Consider the following 17,264-nt stretch of genomic DNA (forward strand, 5'->3'; position numbering starts at 1 on the left):
ACATGTGATGGTCTGTGACTGTATAGCCAGCTCTCATATGCAGCCAAGAAAAATAGGTTGGCGCACGTGCATCTTGTGGGGGCCCAATCATCAGATGGCTCAGAAATAATTTGATCGTCACAAGGGTGAAGTCAACTTGATCAAATTTTGATCCCATCTAATTTCATATTTTCCTTCAAAAAATAATTCACCTGGACCAATTTATTTTAGGTTTTTTTGCCTTGACAATTTTAAAATCAGGCTGGGTACGAGATTTAAATCCGATGAAATTTGATCTAATCTAATCTTGTTAGGTCAATTTTTTTAAAAAAAAATTAGATTTAATTTAAGTTGGATTCATATTTAGGGTGAAAAATACTTGACTTAACTTGACCTGAAAAATAATGTAAATATATTGTATATATTTAAAGACAATTACAATAATATATTCCCTATAATTTTTTCAGTTATATATTTATTTTATAAATATATTTATTTTGGGTTGCATCGAATTTGCGTTTTATTGCAAAAGATGGATCAAATTTTAGGTAATATTAAATCACCATGTACTCGGATCAGATCGAATTTCGGATGTAAGATATATATTTTTTGAGTTAGATTTGGTTGAACGAAGATTGACTCATGTTCTTTCCTAGTTAAACACTTAAACCTATCATTTGGTGGGGAGTTTTAAGTTAGGTAAGATAAGATAAAGTCGATAAATTTATTAATTTAATTGGTTGAATTATTGGTTTAATTATAATTAAATAAAAAGTTAAAATATTAGTTTAATTTAAGTCTTATTATATACAAAATGTCATATGTTAATTTAAAATATAAATATCAATCAAGTTTAAGTTTTAAGGATAAATTAGAAATTTACGTATTGAATTTTACTCTCTCTTATTTTATTCACTGTACTTTTATTTTTTTCTCAATTTAATCACTGAACTTTATACATTGAGTTTTTTGTCAATCCGTAGTTAAATAATGAACGGTATTATAACATGACAACTTATATCAAAATGACGTAGTTTTAGATCTTTAAAAAATAAATTTAAACTAAAATGACGTCTTTATTGTCTAAATAAAAAACTATATTTTTTTTTATTTCTTTATTTACCTTCTTTTTTTCTTGTTCCTCCTCCCATTTTATCTCCTCAACCTAAGAGAACTCAAACCCCGATTATCACGTCGATCGTTGTTATAACAACCGCCGGCCACCGTCTCCAATCTAACGGTTCAAGTATGAACGAACAAAGTTGCACAAGATTTGCATGAACAAAGTTGTCTGCAAGGTACAAAGACAACACGAGTTCTTGGAGTTGCTGTGAACTGGCTTTCCATTTCCACTCTTATAAGGCATGCTTCAACCTCCACTAATTTCTTTGTTGCTCGTGCCATGTCCTCTCCTCGCCGCATGCGGGACAGATAGCAGTAGAGGTTCAAGCCACTTTCTACCAGTATACGGAGCTCTATATCGGAAATGTGCGCCTGGAGAGCGGTTCTAAGATCAAAAATCTGTCTACTTTGCTCTTCGATCCAATGCATGTATTCCATCTCAAATGCAGTAATCCCTGGCAAATTCACATGAAACTATTCTAAACAAGAAAGCAACATGCATACACTGGACATTTACATGAGAAAAATGTGATATCGCGGATCAAATCCTCCATTGCAAAATAGTTTTGCTTATTTTAAGAGGATTCAAGTCACCGGAAACACATACCCATTGGAGTTATTAGTTTTGAGCAAATAACTTATTTCTCGCTTCTCGTTGTTTCTACCAACATACTTCACAACCCCATCCATCATAGAAGTAGTGGAAGGCGATAATAAAGATTAATACATTCAACGTCAAGACGTTTCAAGCTATCTTCGCAATCTGCTCGCACATAAGCAGGGCCACCCTCCTGGTGATCATGACTCAAACAAGTCAAGAATAGTTGGATTAGAAACCAGATGGGTTGCATGAGGATTTAGACACAACAAGAATTAATTCGAAGAGGAAACTGAAATTCATTATTAGTGCAGCCTGTTAGCGGGATTAACTGCAAATATTGCTGAAAATGAACCATATGTATAGACCTGAATGATTCACAATAACTACATAGGACAAGCATCCCGAGGCATTAAAAGATGAACCAGCAAAGGTTTTCAACAAATGTCTCGTAAAAGGGAATGATATGTTTTTATTACTGGAAGTTGTCTGACTCCGATCACTCATATGAAAAATGGCTTTTTCAATTTTATTTCATTACATCCTATGCTGTTAGAAGCAATCAGACCATTTTCATATTACTAGATTAGGACTAAATAGCAGTATAGCACCACTCTTCAAATCACACCACGGGGATGCATGGAGGATGAGAACAATCATGTTGGGTTCGGGCTTTGGAGGACCATAGAAAGCCGACATCCCCATGCCTCCAAGGCCTTGTGCCGACACTTCCAGGCTTGGGAACCTAACTTGATCGACGAAGGGAGAGTGAATTTATTGAAAAGATTTTTATAGCAGAAAAAATAGAACATGATCTTAAGGAAAGAGAGAGCGTGATGAAGAAAGCAGATAAAGAGGTTGACAGATAAGAGCTTAATGGGCCGGATAAAATTTCCGTCACCCATGTTAACGGCGGTTAACGACAAGTGAACGTTTTGTTACAAATAGATAACATTAGTGATTAATTTATTACTTTTGAAATTTTAGTAGAAAAAATAAAAACTTACTCAAACAATAGTAAAATATAAGAGAATTTGAAAATTTCAGAAGACGAGACTATCCCACCGCCCTCACGATCCATCCTCGAAAGCAAATCCAATGTCCAAACACTTTACGAACATTTTTACAAGTACAATCATAAAGAATATATATTCGAATAATTATAAGTATAATAAAATATAATAAAGATTAGTAAATTTGATTTACCTCAATCTATTTTTAGATTGAATTCTTATACGATGAGACTTGGGGGAAAATCATATATAATTTACTCAACATGACACTTAAAATCAATATTTTAATTTTTATCAATTAGACCAAAATTTTATTGACAATAATAAAAGTTAAATCTTCTAAAATATAACCTAAATCTCCATTAAATTTTCATCTTGATCTAAAATTTAGTTAATATCACTCTTAAAATATAACTGCATGTATGATGGGGTCACTTTTAATATATGCAACCACACTTTGAAGTTTGACCATGTAATGCGAATTCTCCCATGATGTCGTAAGTCGTAACATAGCCCAACATACCCACCACCTTTAACGTGGACCGAAACCTCAATCTTTATCTGATACAACAAGTTGGATGCCACAAACATGATTTTGTCGCATACATGCACCTAGTCTTAGTGATTAAAGAAAATTATTTTTCTTTGAAATTTTAGATTTAAACAGTTGTTTTTACAGAGTATGTGTATTCTTAATGACTTACAAAAATTTATGAATAAATATTACCTCATAATTATCTCAAACTATTAAAAAAACCAATAATGCTTTCATAAAACATGTTTTAATCTAATTTTTTGTATAAATAATAATATTATTAGATAATACAAGGGTATCATCCGAAATTAATTGGGAATTAAAGATGACTTAGATCTTGTATAATCTTTTGGGTAAACTATATGTTTAGTACTTAAACTATTACTATTGTTCCATTTTGATATCTAAACTTTATTTTTTTTTCAGAATCATATCTAATGTTTAGTTTAAGTTTTATTTTGGCATCTCGCCGATAAAAACTTAACGGTGATGTTGATGTGTCACCATAAGATAATGTCACATCATCAATTCTATTATTTTTTTTAACAGTGGGATACCCAAATTAAACATTAGATATGATTCTTTAAAAATAAAGTTTAGATATCAAAACAAAACAAAATAAATAGTTTAAGTACTAAACATGTAGTTTATCCTAATCTTTTAAACCTTGTTGGGTACTATTTTATTAGTTGTTTAATATCTAAACAAATAAATATAGGAAAAAGTACACAAATAATCTCTGACTATAGGTCGTTACTTGATTGAGTCCCTCAATTATTAAAAGTTACAAAATGGTCTCACAACTATAGGATGTTACTTTGTTGAGTCCCCCTACTACTAAAAATTATAAAATGATCACCCGACTATTCATATGTTCCAAACTAATCATTCTCTGTTAAAAAATAGATAGCAGTTTGAGCTAGACATTAACCTAGTGACTGAGATATGATAAAATATGTTCCCAAAATCTAATATCACATTCCAACCAACAGGTTAACGTCCAACTCAAATTGTCATTAATTTTTTTAACAAAAAAGGACGAATTTGAAACATATGAATAGTCAGGTGATCATTTTATAACTTTTAATAGTCGGGAGACTCAACAAAATAACATTTCTATAGTCGAGAGACTATTTTGTAACTTTTAATAATTAGGAGACTAAATCACGCAACGACCTATAGTCAGGGATCATTAAGTACTTTACCTATAAATATATTGTGCTTAATACAAACAAGGAGAGAATGATTATTTAAAAACAAAAGGTGGAAATGATAGTGGCAATGATTAAGAAGGGTCGTGTGTAATGGCAAACAAAGAGGGAACTATGTCCGAGTTCTAAGCCAAAGCTTCTTTTCCTTTAACCTACACTCCTCCCTTTCATTTTCGTTAGTTTCTAGCGGCCACATCATCACACAAAAGATAAATATAATTTATTTGTACATATTATGTAATAAATATAATTTATTTGTACATATTATGTAATTTATATCACATAAAAATTAATTTTATAATAATTAAAACATATTTTTAGTTCATGCATTTTTTATACATTTAAAATTTAGTCTCTTTATAATTTTAGAATTCAATTTCTCTACTTTGCAGATTTAAAAATCTAAATTCAATTGATTATATGATTAAAATTCTGATGTTAAATTCAAGTCCATTACAATATAATGTATTTTATGTTATATGAATTTCAAATTAATGTTTTCTTTATTTTAAAATATCACATGAATAAATTTAATAGAAAAATATTAATAGTGTTAATAATTAAACTATTTTTTTATATTTAAAAAATAGAGATACTAAATTTTTCGAAATAAAAGTACAAGGGTTAAATATCAAATGTACAAAAAGTATAGAGGCATACTGTAAATAAATTAATTGTGTAATGTATTGAGTTTTAACAAGGAGCAACAGCATATTTATTATTTTAAAAAATTATTAAATTTGATTAAATTTATTAAGAAGAGAATAAGCAAATAGAAAATTTATACAATCACTTTCAAAAACAAGATGATAATTAAAATTTTAGGTTTAACTTTTAAATGTTTAGATCAGTCACTGATATTTTAAATTTGATCTTAGATAATTTATCCCTAATTTTCTTATAAAAATAAGAGTATATTTTAATAAAAATATAAAACATTACAATAAGGCAAATTTTTCAGTGAATCTAATAACATTTAATTATTTATAAACATAAATAAATTTAGATAAAGTTTACATTTTTTAGAAGATTATGCTTTTGGATAACATGAATTATGTTTATATTATATATAGGTGTAATGCAAACTTAATTCTAGACTAAGGATGGGCATAAGACTCGAACTCGATCAGTTTCGATTATACCCGATCTTATTAGATCAGATTTTTTAAAATTTTAGGTCCTAGTCGAGTCGAATTTTTTAGAATGATATGTTTGAGTCGAGTCAGGTCATGTTTAGAGTGAAAATATTCCATCCGGTCTGACCTGAAAAATAATATAATTAGATCTTATATATTCGGGGATAATTACAATAATACCCTCTCTAAATTATTTTTTTCAATTAGATGTCTATTTTATTGAATAAAGTTAATATTTTATTATACATATATTTGTTTCGGGTCGGGTCATATTTGAGTTTTATATCAAAAGGTGGATCAAGTTTTAGGTCGGATGAAGTCACCCTAAACTCAGGTCGGGTCAAATTTTGAATGTAGTGTGTATATTTTTTAGGTTTATGATTGATCAAAAACCTAATCCAACCCAACTTATGTCCATCTCTAAATCTAGTCATAAACATCTTTAATTATTATATTTTGATTTTTGATTTTTTTTTCTTTCATTTTAAATTTGGTGATCTCATTGAGTTGATTGAGCCATAAAAGAGGCAAACACATTATGATGAAGGGAGTAGTTGAGAATTACAGCAACTCACGTAAGACTTGAGCTCACACTTCACGGGTAATTCAATAAGTTGGTGGGTTCACCCCTCTTATTCAAAGATGCTGCAATTCCATCTGTACACTGAAAGCTCACTTTTCATAGTGATTTTGACCATTTTCAATGTGACTTAAACTTCTTTTCTTTTAATGTATCTGCCATTTTTCGTTGTGGATAAGGTTGTTGAACCCTCACAAGACAATTATGTTCTTGCCTTCCTAAAAACATTGGATAGTTAACCAAAGTGGTATTATGTATATAAAATTTAATTTATCTTAAATATCCTTTTAAAAATATATAAAAATAATAATTATACTATTATCCTTTTAAAATGTTGGAATGTAGTTTATGAGTTCGAGTTGGAGAAAAAATAAGTTGCATTGATGTAATTTATCATTTTATGATTTAGTATTATAAGTTTCACAAGTTTAGAAATTAGGGTCTATTTAAAATTCAGAGTTCAGAGTCTAGGGATATAGAGAGGGCTGTTATATTGTAATTATCTTTAAAAATGTATAAGAGATAATTATATATATATATATATATATATCTTATTTTTATTCAGTAAAATACAAATCTAATCGATAAATGTAGAGGGAGAGGTGTGTTATTGTAATTATTTTTAAAATATATATAAAATATAATTATATTATTATCTCGGTTAAGAACGAGTATTTTTACTCTAAATTTAAATTTGAACCCAACCCAATTTTTCTCTCTTAAAATATTTGACACAAACCAAACTCAATTTAAAAAAAAACACGACACTATAATGTTGGCTTAGGTCGAAATTCATTGGGTCCGGGTCTCATGTTCATCCTTATTTGTAGAGTCTAAATTGTACACATACTAGTATCATATATATATATATATATATATATATATATATATATATATATAATTATGTGCTATATTTCACATAAATTTGGGTAAACTATGTTTTTAGTCACCCACCTATTCTCATTATTTCGTTTTGGTCACCAACTATTTTTTTTAAAATCATGTCTAATGTTATGTTTTAGTCACATGCCGTTAAAATATTAGTTGTGATACTGACGTGACATCATAAAGTAATTTCACGTCATTATTAGTAAAAATAAAAAAATTGTCACATCAATATTTTTTTTAACGACGAGTGATCAAAATAAAATAAAAACATAATATTATGTATGATTTTAGAAAATAATTAAGTGACCAAAATAGAATTACGAAAATAGATGAGTGACTAAATATATAATTTATCCTAATTTTTAAATAAATAAGAAAATATCTTAAACATAAATGGCATAATGATAAGATTAATACCCAACGTTTATACAAATAGTCATTTTGCTCTCTATATTTTTTTGGAACATTTTAACCCAAAATATTTCAAATTTTGGTTAAAATAGTTATTGTTAGATTGAAATCGTTTGTTGAAGTGACATTTTCATGTGTGTGTTTAATTGATGACGTGATACTTGTCATATCATCTAAAATAATGATGTGACATAAGTCACACTATCAATTAAATACATTCGAAAATCACACGTCAACAACATCTGTAATCAACATACGAGTTCCATCTAAAAATAACTATTTTAATAAAAAAATTAAACCATTAGAAGTCTAAAATACTTTAAAACAGAATAAAGATTAAAACAATCATTTATACAAAACGTCGAAGCATCATTTTATCATTATGCATTTATTTATTTAACCTATGCATTTATGCAAACAATTCTTCACGTTATATTTAATAAAAATGGTCACCGTTGTTTTAAATAATGCAAAAGAAGAGAATAAAAATAGGAAAAAAGATGAGTTGAAGGTTTCAAGCAATTGTTATGATCAAGGTGGACGTACATGTAGTTTGAGTTGGTACATGTTATTTTAAATTTAAATTATTTTGAGTTAATTGTTTATTTTAGTGATAATATTTATCTTAAAATTTTATTTATATATATTTCATATGAATCTTTTTATTATTAATATATATATTTAATTATTTAAAAAAATATTTTTAAATCTGTCACCGTTTACGCATGAAACAGAGAGTATTTGCTTTGCCGAGGTTGAGATAGGGTTAGAGGGAATCAATAATCTCGAAAGGGAGTAAAGGCTTAGCCTACCTACCTTGCTTTGGTGTCTAGTGAAGGAATATGAAATTGACCACTCACAATTCAATTTCACATCAAATTGGTTCATGATTTTGGCCCCATGCGGTAGTTCAGGGAAGTTCAGCTGTTAGTGGATTAAAAAACGGTTAAAAAATTGTATATTTAGTTAAATAAGTGATCGGTTAAAAACGATTAATAATATAAACCTAAAAAAATAGGCACTACCTATTATTATATTAAAATAACTATCGATTTGTTTAAAGATTACTAAATATATAAACGGTAAAATAAAATAGGCGCTACCTATTACATTAAAATACATACCGATTTTTTAAAGTTTCTAATAATATAAACGGTAAAAAAAATAGACGCTACCTTTACATTAAAATACCTACCGGTTTTTATTGAAGGTGTTTAATAATATAAACGGTAAAAAATAGGCGCTACATATTACATTAAAATACATACCGATTTTTAAGGTCACTAATAATGTAAACGGTTAAAAAAAATAAGTGCTACCTATTACATTAAACTACCTCGATATGTTGAAAGTATCAATTTCATTTAAATAAGTATCGAACTTTTGGAATTTAAAAGAAATCAGTAACAGTGTCTATAAAGTATCGATACTTTATAAAAATGTATCGATGCATAACAATATAACATGTAAAATATGATAAAACTAGTTTCATTATGACAAACACGGTAAAGAACTACCGGGTATGTTGAAAGTATCGATACTTTTAAAATATATCGATACATAAACAATATAACATGTAATAATATGACAAAACCAGTTTCATTATGATAAAACCGGTAAAGAGCTACCTGATATATTGAAAGTATCGATATTTTTTGTATATGTATCGATACTTCGTTAAAAATTATGTAATTTAGTTTCAAATTTTAATAGTATTTCATGTTTTTATACAATATTAATTTAATAATTTCATTTACACAAAAAATTATTTGATTGTTTAGATATTTTATAAATTATTTAGAAATTAAATTTAACAATTTTAATCAAATAAAATAAAAAATATGTAATATCTATGTTTATTATTTTTATTTAATATAAATATACCGTAACATAAACATAAATCATTAGACGCGTATAATTACTATATTAATATCTTAAAACTCACTCAAAAGATAACCTTAAATTAATGTTTTCCACAGTGAAATAAGTATAGATACTTATATATATGTATTGATACCTACCGATAACCAAAGTTATCGGTTACCAAAATTTTTAATAGTTTTCATATTTTCTACTATACATTATGAGTTTGTCAACTAATAGGTAGCGCTTTACCGAATTTATTAATTATCTTATTAAATTCGATCACGCCGTTTTTTAACTGTATATTAATCCGCTTTTTTTTAGACAACCCCGGCAGTTCAAGGACAGTTGAGGTATAAATCAATGCGATGTTCAATTTCAAACTTACTATGTTTTCAAGGTCAATATTCTTTTACCATTATTAGGTAAAAGTTGTGGATTTAATTTAGGGTAAATTATACATATACCCACTTAGTTATTGTTAATTTTGTTTTAATTATCAATCTTTAATTTTATCAAATCAGACCATCTAATTATTTAATTGTTATTATCAAGCTACATCTGTTAACAAAATTGGTTATAATTACACAATTAATCCTCGTCACTTACATGCGTTATTGCAGGTCAATTGAAATAGGTGTTGGTCCCCACTTGGTCTCCCTTTATGTCTAAGGTTAAAGTAGATAGTAAACTAAATAGGGTAAAGTATACAAATGGCCCATGATTATAAGTTATTGTTTAGTTGAGTTTTTCATTATTAGAATTATAAATTGTCACCCGATTATTCATATGTTATAAGTTTATTTTTTTGTTAAAAAATGAATATCATCTGAGCTAGACGTTAACCTGCTATTGAGATAAAATAAAATATGATTTTAATGATTTCTATTGGATCGCCATTACTTTCAAGCACTGACTCAACAATACAATGTTTCAAGCACTAGTTCGACATAATAATATAAACGGAGAGTCGATCTATAAAATACAACTCAAATAGTCTTGGGATCATATTTTATTATATCATAGTCAACATGTTAACTTTCAACTCATATGACTATAATTTTTTAATGGAAAATGATGAATTTGGAACATATAATGTCTAGTGACTATTTTGTAACTTTTAATAGTCATGGAACTCAACAAAGCAATACAATACGAGGAACCATTATGTAACTTTTTAATATCGAGAGACTTAACAAAGTAATATCCTATAATCGGGGATCATTTGTGTAGTTTACCATAAATAATTGGACATTAAAATTATCATTTTAGTATTTTAGTGCTTGAATTTTAGTTAGAGTGGGAAAAGAAGGGGAAATTATGGGAAAACCCCACAAAAGCTGTCAAATTTACTGAGCAACCCTTCTTTTTTAAAATTAATTTTCAGACTTTGACTCCACTCTAGGTCTATCCTTTCCATAGCAGTCATTCATATAAGTAATAAAAATATCAAACAACTACTTGAGTTAACTGATTCCTATTTTGACCCGCCTTTTTCCCTCTTCTCACCATTCGCTTTAATTTATATCAAGGGATAATTACAAATAATATAAAATCATATTTATATATTAAAATTTACTCTTTTTATAGATTTAAATAAGGATAATGTTAAAATTAACCTAAAGTTATTAAAATGTCCATTATTGATGTTTACCTATTTTACTCCCCACAATAATCTACTTTATTTTGGTTAAAACAAAAAGGATAAAATATACAAATAGTTCCCTGATTATAGGACATTGTTTTGTTGAGTACATTGACTATTAAAAGATGTAAAATGGTCCTCCAATTAAAGGGCATGGCTTTACTGATTCTCCATACTATTAAAAGTTATAAAATGGTCACCGTACTATTCATATGTTCCAAACTCATCTTTTTATATTAAAAAATTGACGACAATATGAGTTGAACGTTAAACTGTTGACTAAGATATGCTAAATTTTGATCCCAAAGTCTCAAACGACTATCATATCTTAGTCATTAGGTTAACATTTAGCTCAGACGACTGCAATTTTTTTATTGAAAAAGAAAGTTTGTAACATATAAATAGATGGGTGTCATTTTGTAACTTTTAATAGTAGGGGAAATTAGTAAAGCAACACCTTTAGTTGAGGGCCATTTTGCATCTTTTAATAGTCAATGGACTCAAGAAAGCAACAACAACAACAACAACAAAACCATATTCCCATATGAAATGAGGTTAGGAGGAGGTAGGGTAGTAAGCTGCCCCCAACGCCAGGTTGAGAGCAGCTTCCGTGGAATACCTCCGGCAGTCAGAAAATTTAAAATAAAGATAAAATACAATGCATGTATAAATAAATAAATAAATATATATATAATTACATAGTTAAACAGTCTTCATATGCGCGTCTGTAACGGGAAGTAACCCATACAAATAAATCCCTGCGTAAAAATCTAGATATAGACAGAAAAGTAAGTCCCGACTAAAATACTTATTACAAATACGATATTGATAATTAAGTTGGTTCGATGTGAGATTTGAAGCTAATAAATACCTCAGTGTCATGCTAACAATTATAGTCAATAAAAGCAATTTTATTCATAATCCAATTCCAGAAACAGTCTTAATCATCAACTTGTTTCCACTTTTGTTTGTTTCTTGGCAATTTATATAGTGTTCTTCAAAAGCTAAACATAACTATGAACTCCCCCACTCTTCACTAATCCACAATCCTTGTCCACCATTAACTAAAATCTCATTAAACTAACCTAGTTTCTTGCCTTTGAATCTTTCCCATGAAAACTTTCAGATTTTTAAATCTATATTTATTCATATTGTGGTCCAATCTACTATTTCAAGCTCTCTCTCCCTTACAAACTTTGTCATTTTCCTCCTTGAAACTAAAAACAACCCAATGGCAAAACAGCTGAAACAGGCAGCAGCTTCCTTTTCTCCTCCTATTTCTTGTACTGTAAACAGTAATTCTTTAGTCCACATTATTCTTCTCGATATCTTTAGATCAGTATCTTATATACCCTTATCACTATTACACTCAGTACATTCAACAGTCCTCTTCTCCCTCCTGAATCTGTAGATTTCCTTTTCTTCTCTCTTTACTGTTCATTGATTTTTTTTCTTTTTGCTTTCCTTATGAATTTGTTTATAAAAACTGCATTTTCCCTTTTCCAAGTCTTTGCTTTCTTGATGATGAGTGTATTTGTTATTGTTTTAATTTTTTTTCTGGGTGTTTGAAGCTGAGAGGGAAGATTACTTGTAATGTGCACTGTCTCAGACTTTGCTACTGAGTTCTGCTTCACTCAGGCACTTTCTTTTCAATTTTCCCTCTACTCAATGCTTTTGATGTTTTGCATAATTTGGCCCTAAATAGGAAGCTTACAACAGTCAATTAGCTTAATACAAGTGAAAATGGCTTCTTCCTGAGCTATCAATTCTGGGATTGGACTAAACTTAATAGTTTAGCTTAATGGTATAGAAAACGAAGTTTTTTACACAAGATTCTGGCAAGAAATTGATGTATTTGAAGCCTTTGACATTGTTGTTTGAAGATGTGTAGAACCATTGTTTAGATTAGCCCTCTTTAAACCTGTATGCAAAGGGCACTCAAGCTTTTCAGTGTATCATGTTCTCAATTTTGAGTTCCATTTTGTTCAATCATAAATTGTACCGTGAAGGTCGATTCTTTCGATGTTGTCTTTTTCGTATAATTCACATAGAAATTACTGTCTATTCTTTTGCATCTCTAGCTTTGGTGAAGGATTCATGAATATCAAATGCCCTGATTTGTTTTGTCTGGTGCAATACAGTAAAAGAGTAAAGTAAATTTTTCCCCAACATGGAGCAATATGAAGTATTAGAGCAAATTGGGAAGGGAGCTTTCGGTTCAGCTCTTCTAGTGAGGCATAAGCATGAAAAGAAGAAGTAAGATTTCTAGTACGGCCGAGTCCGTCCTCTACATATTGTTAACACTGTCATATATGGAATATATGAGAAGATGAACAATTTATCATGGTTATTTGCTTCATCTTTTGACAGTTGACTTCTCCTTTCTCTTATCTATGGCAATGTTCATAAGGTATGTGTTGAAAAAGATTCGTCTTGCTCGCCAGACCGATAGGTCAAGGAGATCTGCTCATCAGGAGGTTAGTATGATTTAGTCATAGTTCTTTTCTAATCCTTTGTATTTTATTGAGGCAAACGTGAGTGAGAAATGAACAGAAAAGACAGATATCGATCGCTTTCTATTCGATTATCGTGTTAGCATTTTTGGACATGGAACAACGTTGAAGTTTGCCTGGACCAAACTTGTACTAGAGTTGTTGTCTAAAGTAGCTTCCCAACATCTTGTTTCATTGGTATGAACCTAGTTTCATTCAATCTGTAGACTGACCTTTCAATTTGTTCATGTAGATGGAGCTCATTTCTAAAATCCGAAATCCATTTATTGTGGAGTACAAAGATTCCTGGTTGGAAAAGGTATCATGTCATAATTGTCACGACATAAATATCGAACCTTCCCGAATAGCCTAACACGAGTTTGCATACGTGTTTGATAACAGGGTTGCTATGTATGCATTATTATAGGTTATTGTGAAGGCGGAGACATGTAAGTTACATTTTTCTGCTGATGCATAGATTTTTGAGATAGTGCAGTTATTTTTTGTAATCGAAGAACCTCGCAAGAATTTAGCAAATCATAATTAGATTTTCGGTATAAAACAGCGCTGAAACCATAAAGAAAGCAAATGGCATGCTTTTCTCTGAAGAGGTTTGTTTATTCTCATGCTGTTAACTTCAGTTCTTTTTGTTACTCTGTTCCCGTTCCCTCGTGCCGAGCTTTATTCATCGAAGAATTGTAACTCAAAGTTTTGCTTCTGTCCATGTTCAGAAACTGTGCAAGTGGCTTGTTCAGCTCCTCATGGCTCTTGACTATTTGCACTTTAATCACATTCTTCATCGCGATGTCAAGGTTCATGGCACACTTTATGCTCTTGCAGGTGTAAATCTCTTCAAAAATTCCCAAAGTAGCTTTAATTAATGAGATGTTATTTCATTTTTTTCAGTGTTCAAACATCTTCTTGACAAAAGATCATGACATACGCCTTGGTGAGTGATTTTCGGTTTTTTCGCACATAATTCCTTCGATGGAGTATACAGTTTCTCCTAACACAAATGTGATCAACACCGATGCAGGTGATTTTGGACTTGCCAAAATTCTGACTTCAGATGATCTTGCCTCCTCTGTAAGTAAAATATGAATTACATAACCATTGAGAATTAAATGCATCACTCGATTTTTTCGGTCGTAACTAGATTTTCTTTTTTGAAGGTTGTTGGAACTCCGAGCTATATGTGTCCCGAGCTTCTGGCCGATATACCGTATGGTTCTAAATCAGATATCTGGTCATTAGGTAAACATGCTTCAGCCGACGATGCTTGTGCTTGTCAATCAGTCTCTATAACACGTCTCGAGTTTTTATCTCTATGTGTTTATATGACTAGAAAATATGTTTTTTCCAGGGTGCTGTATATTTGAAATGACTTCTCTCAAGCCTGCATTTAAAGCATTTGTGAGTTCTTGAACCCTTTCTTTTGTAATTATTTGCAGCTTGTTGCATATACACAGCATTTTGCTAGTCTGGTTAGGCCTTCTTAGACAAGGATTCCGATAACATACGGATTTGATTATTGCATATAGTCTTTACAAAATATTCCGTTTATATATGGTCCCGGACCGTATCGACTCCCAACTTTTACGGGGCTGCCTTATCGGACATTCTGTTTTGTAGGCAAGTATATTGTTTGTAATGTTTTGAGCTGTTGATTGTTAGAAGTCTTAGATACAAACTCGGAATCACTGTGTTTTATATTCGTTTTCGATTAATCTTAAATCTCTTGAGCAGGATATGCAAGCACTGATAAACAAGATCAATAAATCAATAGTTTCTCCGCTTCCGACAAAATATTCCGGTGCCTTGTAAGCCTCGGTTTCCTTCTAAAACACTCGTTTTTTTCCTTGTGAGCTTCATTTACGAACATGTCGGAGTTTCGGATGACGAATTATGTCGGTCTAATTATCGTGTCGATTTTCTTTTTAGCCGTGGCCTTGTTAAAAGCATGCTGCGCAAAAATCCTGAACTCAGACCAAGTGTATGTACAACTCTCCCCTCAAGTTGAACGGCAAATCGATATATAAATGGTTTCGGAATGTGTTTATATATTTCCTCTCTTCCAATGTGTTTATCGGTTTTCAGGCTGAGGACCTGCTCAGGCATCCGCACCTGCAGTCTTATGTTGTTAAAGTTCATCATAAAATTAATAATCCTAGAAGGAATACTTTACCCGTGCTTTGGCCTGAAACCAATATCAAGAAAACCAGATTTTCGGATCCCGTAGATACCCGCTTCTCTGTTTACAGGGAGAGGCGCCAATCGTTCGATAATGATAGGACTTTAAATCCGAGCATATCTGGAGCGGAACAAGATTCTGTTTGTTCTACCAAAGGAATGCGTCACAAGGCACCGGATTTTCTGAATAGAAGGTTAGAAGATCTGTGTACTGATAGCAGCCAAGAAGGAACAGTTATTTGCAAGCCAATTACTTCGAAACTTTTAAGTGCAACCAAGACTCCGAAACGTTCTCCGACAAAAGCTTCTGCAACTCCCAAGAGAAAGACAGAGACTTCGAGAAACTGCGACTCGGTAAATTCTATTGTGCAAGACATTCATAGAGATTGTTAGTTGTAACGTTTTCTTTGTTTCGAAATCTGGGTTTTTACTGTTAATTGCATTGTGTGTACAGTTTCATTTTTCACGCACTCCGGTTAAAAATCCTCTCCCCTCAACTCGAAGAGCTTCTTTGCCGCTGCCAGATCCTTGTAGATCTAATGCCGGCATTCTTCACTGCATACAATCACCGGATGTTTCTGTCAATGCTCCTCGAATTGATAAGATAGCTGAATTCCCGTTAGCCTCATATGAAGATGCGTTCTTCCCCATGAACAAAACTTCACCAAAATCTGCACAGGGCTTCTCTAGCTCGCCCCAACTTGTTGACCATTCGATCATGAAAGACAAATGTACGGTTCAAATATGTGATCAATTGTCTATAAAGCCCAAGTTCGCTGATGCATGGCAAGGAATTCAACGCAGCATGTTTCATGCGGATGGAGACGATGCAAGTGTTTCCTCTGATCAAAATGCAACTGCTGGAGCATCTAGCCGTACCTCATCAGACATGCGGAGACGAAGGTTTGACCCTTCATCGTTCCAGCAACGTGCTGAGGCATTGGAAGGATTGCTCGAATTTAGTGCGAGGTTATTGCAGCAAGAGAGGTATGATGAGCTTGGTGTGCTACTAAAGCCATTTGGACCTGGAAAGGTCTCCCCTAGGGAAACTGCCATCTGGTTGACTAAGAGCTTTAAGGAGAACACTGCCAAGCCAGAGTACTAATTCCGATGAACCGATTCTGTTTGTATCATATCGGTAGCTGTAACATGTACCAATCTTTTAGAGTTCAACTTATCACGTTTTAGGTAACTATTCTAGTCGATAGAACCGTAGTAGAAAGGCATTTTAGTTTTCAAAGAAATGCTAATTGTTAGCTATAGGCTCTAGTTGATCTTCCTGCACCATCACAGTTACCCCTTATGCATCAAGTTCCATAATTTTCCTCAATGGATAATGGGGTGCAAGTAGATACCGAACGAACTTATCGTCTATTTTTCGCTTGTTTGTTTATATTCCTCTATCCTGATTGATACAGCATGTTCATCTAAAACTAGTAATAAGGGAAATGGTAACCTTGATGACTGAACTTTTTTGGTAATGAAAAAAAAAACAGTACGAGAAAAGAATTCTTTTGGGGTGATAAAACTCCCAGAGGCTCCAGGTCATAGGAAAGCTATTTCCAACCATGTCTGCAGGGATTATATTCGTGTATTAAACA

The 17,264-nt window shown here is 31.1% G+C and overlaps 2 protein-coding genes across 2 annotated transcripts; one reads left to right on the forward strand and one right to left on the reverse strand.

Annotated features, from left to right (window-relative positions):
- Window positions 1-1,221: 1,221 nt before the first annotated feature.
- LOC120138878 (auxin-induced protein PCNT115-like) lies at window positions 1,222-2,404 on the reverse strand. The gene is made up of 3 exons (XM_039154269.1): window positions 2,282-2,404; window positions 1,829-1,892; window positions 1,222-1,556 (listed from the first exon to the last, which is right to left on the reverse strand). The coding sequence occupies exons 1-3, from the start codon at window positions 2,402-2,404 to the stop codon at window positions 1,222-1,224; spliced, it is 522 nt and encodes a 173-aa protein (XP_039010200.1).
- Window positions 2,405-12,639: 10,235 nt separating this feature from the next.
- Window positions 12,640-17,026, forward strand: LOC120138888 (serine/threonine-protein kinase Nek2-like). The gene is made up of 15 exons (XM_039154278.1): window positions 12,640-12,785; window positions 13,123-13,237; window positions 13,392-13,458; window positions 13,727-13,792; window positions 13,876-13,922; window positions 14,039-14,084; window positions 14,205-14,285; window positions 14,380-14,422; window positions 14,510-14,559; window positions 14,646-14,727; window positions 14,837-14,886; window positions 15,220-15,293; window positions 15,415-15,466; window positions 15,571-16,017; window positions 16,118-17,026. The coding sequence occupies exons 2-15, from the start codon at window positions 13,152-13,154 to the stop codon at window positions 16,766-16,768; spliced, it is 1,842 nt and encodes a 613-aa protein (XP_039010209.1). The 5' UTR covers window positions 12,640-12,785; window positions 13,123-13,151; the 3' UTR covers window positions 16,769-17,026.
- The last annotated feature ends 238 nt before the right edge of the window (window positions 17,027-17,264 follow it).

This window comes from Hibiscus syriacus, unplaced genomic scaffold (assembly GCF_006381635.1).
Source record: "Hibiscus syriacus cultivar Baekdansim isolate YM2019G1 unplaced genomic scaffold, ASM638163v2 tig00110713_pilon, whole genome shotgun sequence".
NCBI classification, from domain to species: Eukaryota; Viridiplantae; Streptophyta; class Magnoliopsida; order Malvales; family Malvaceae; genus Hibiscus; species Hibiscus syriacus.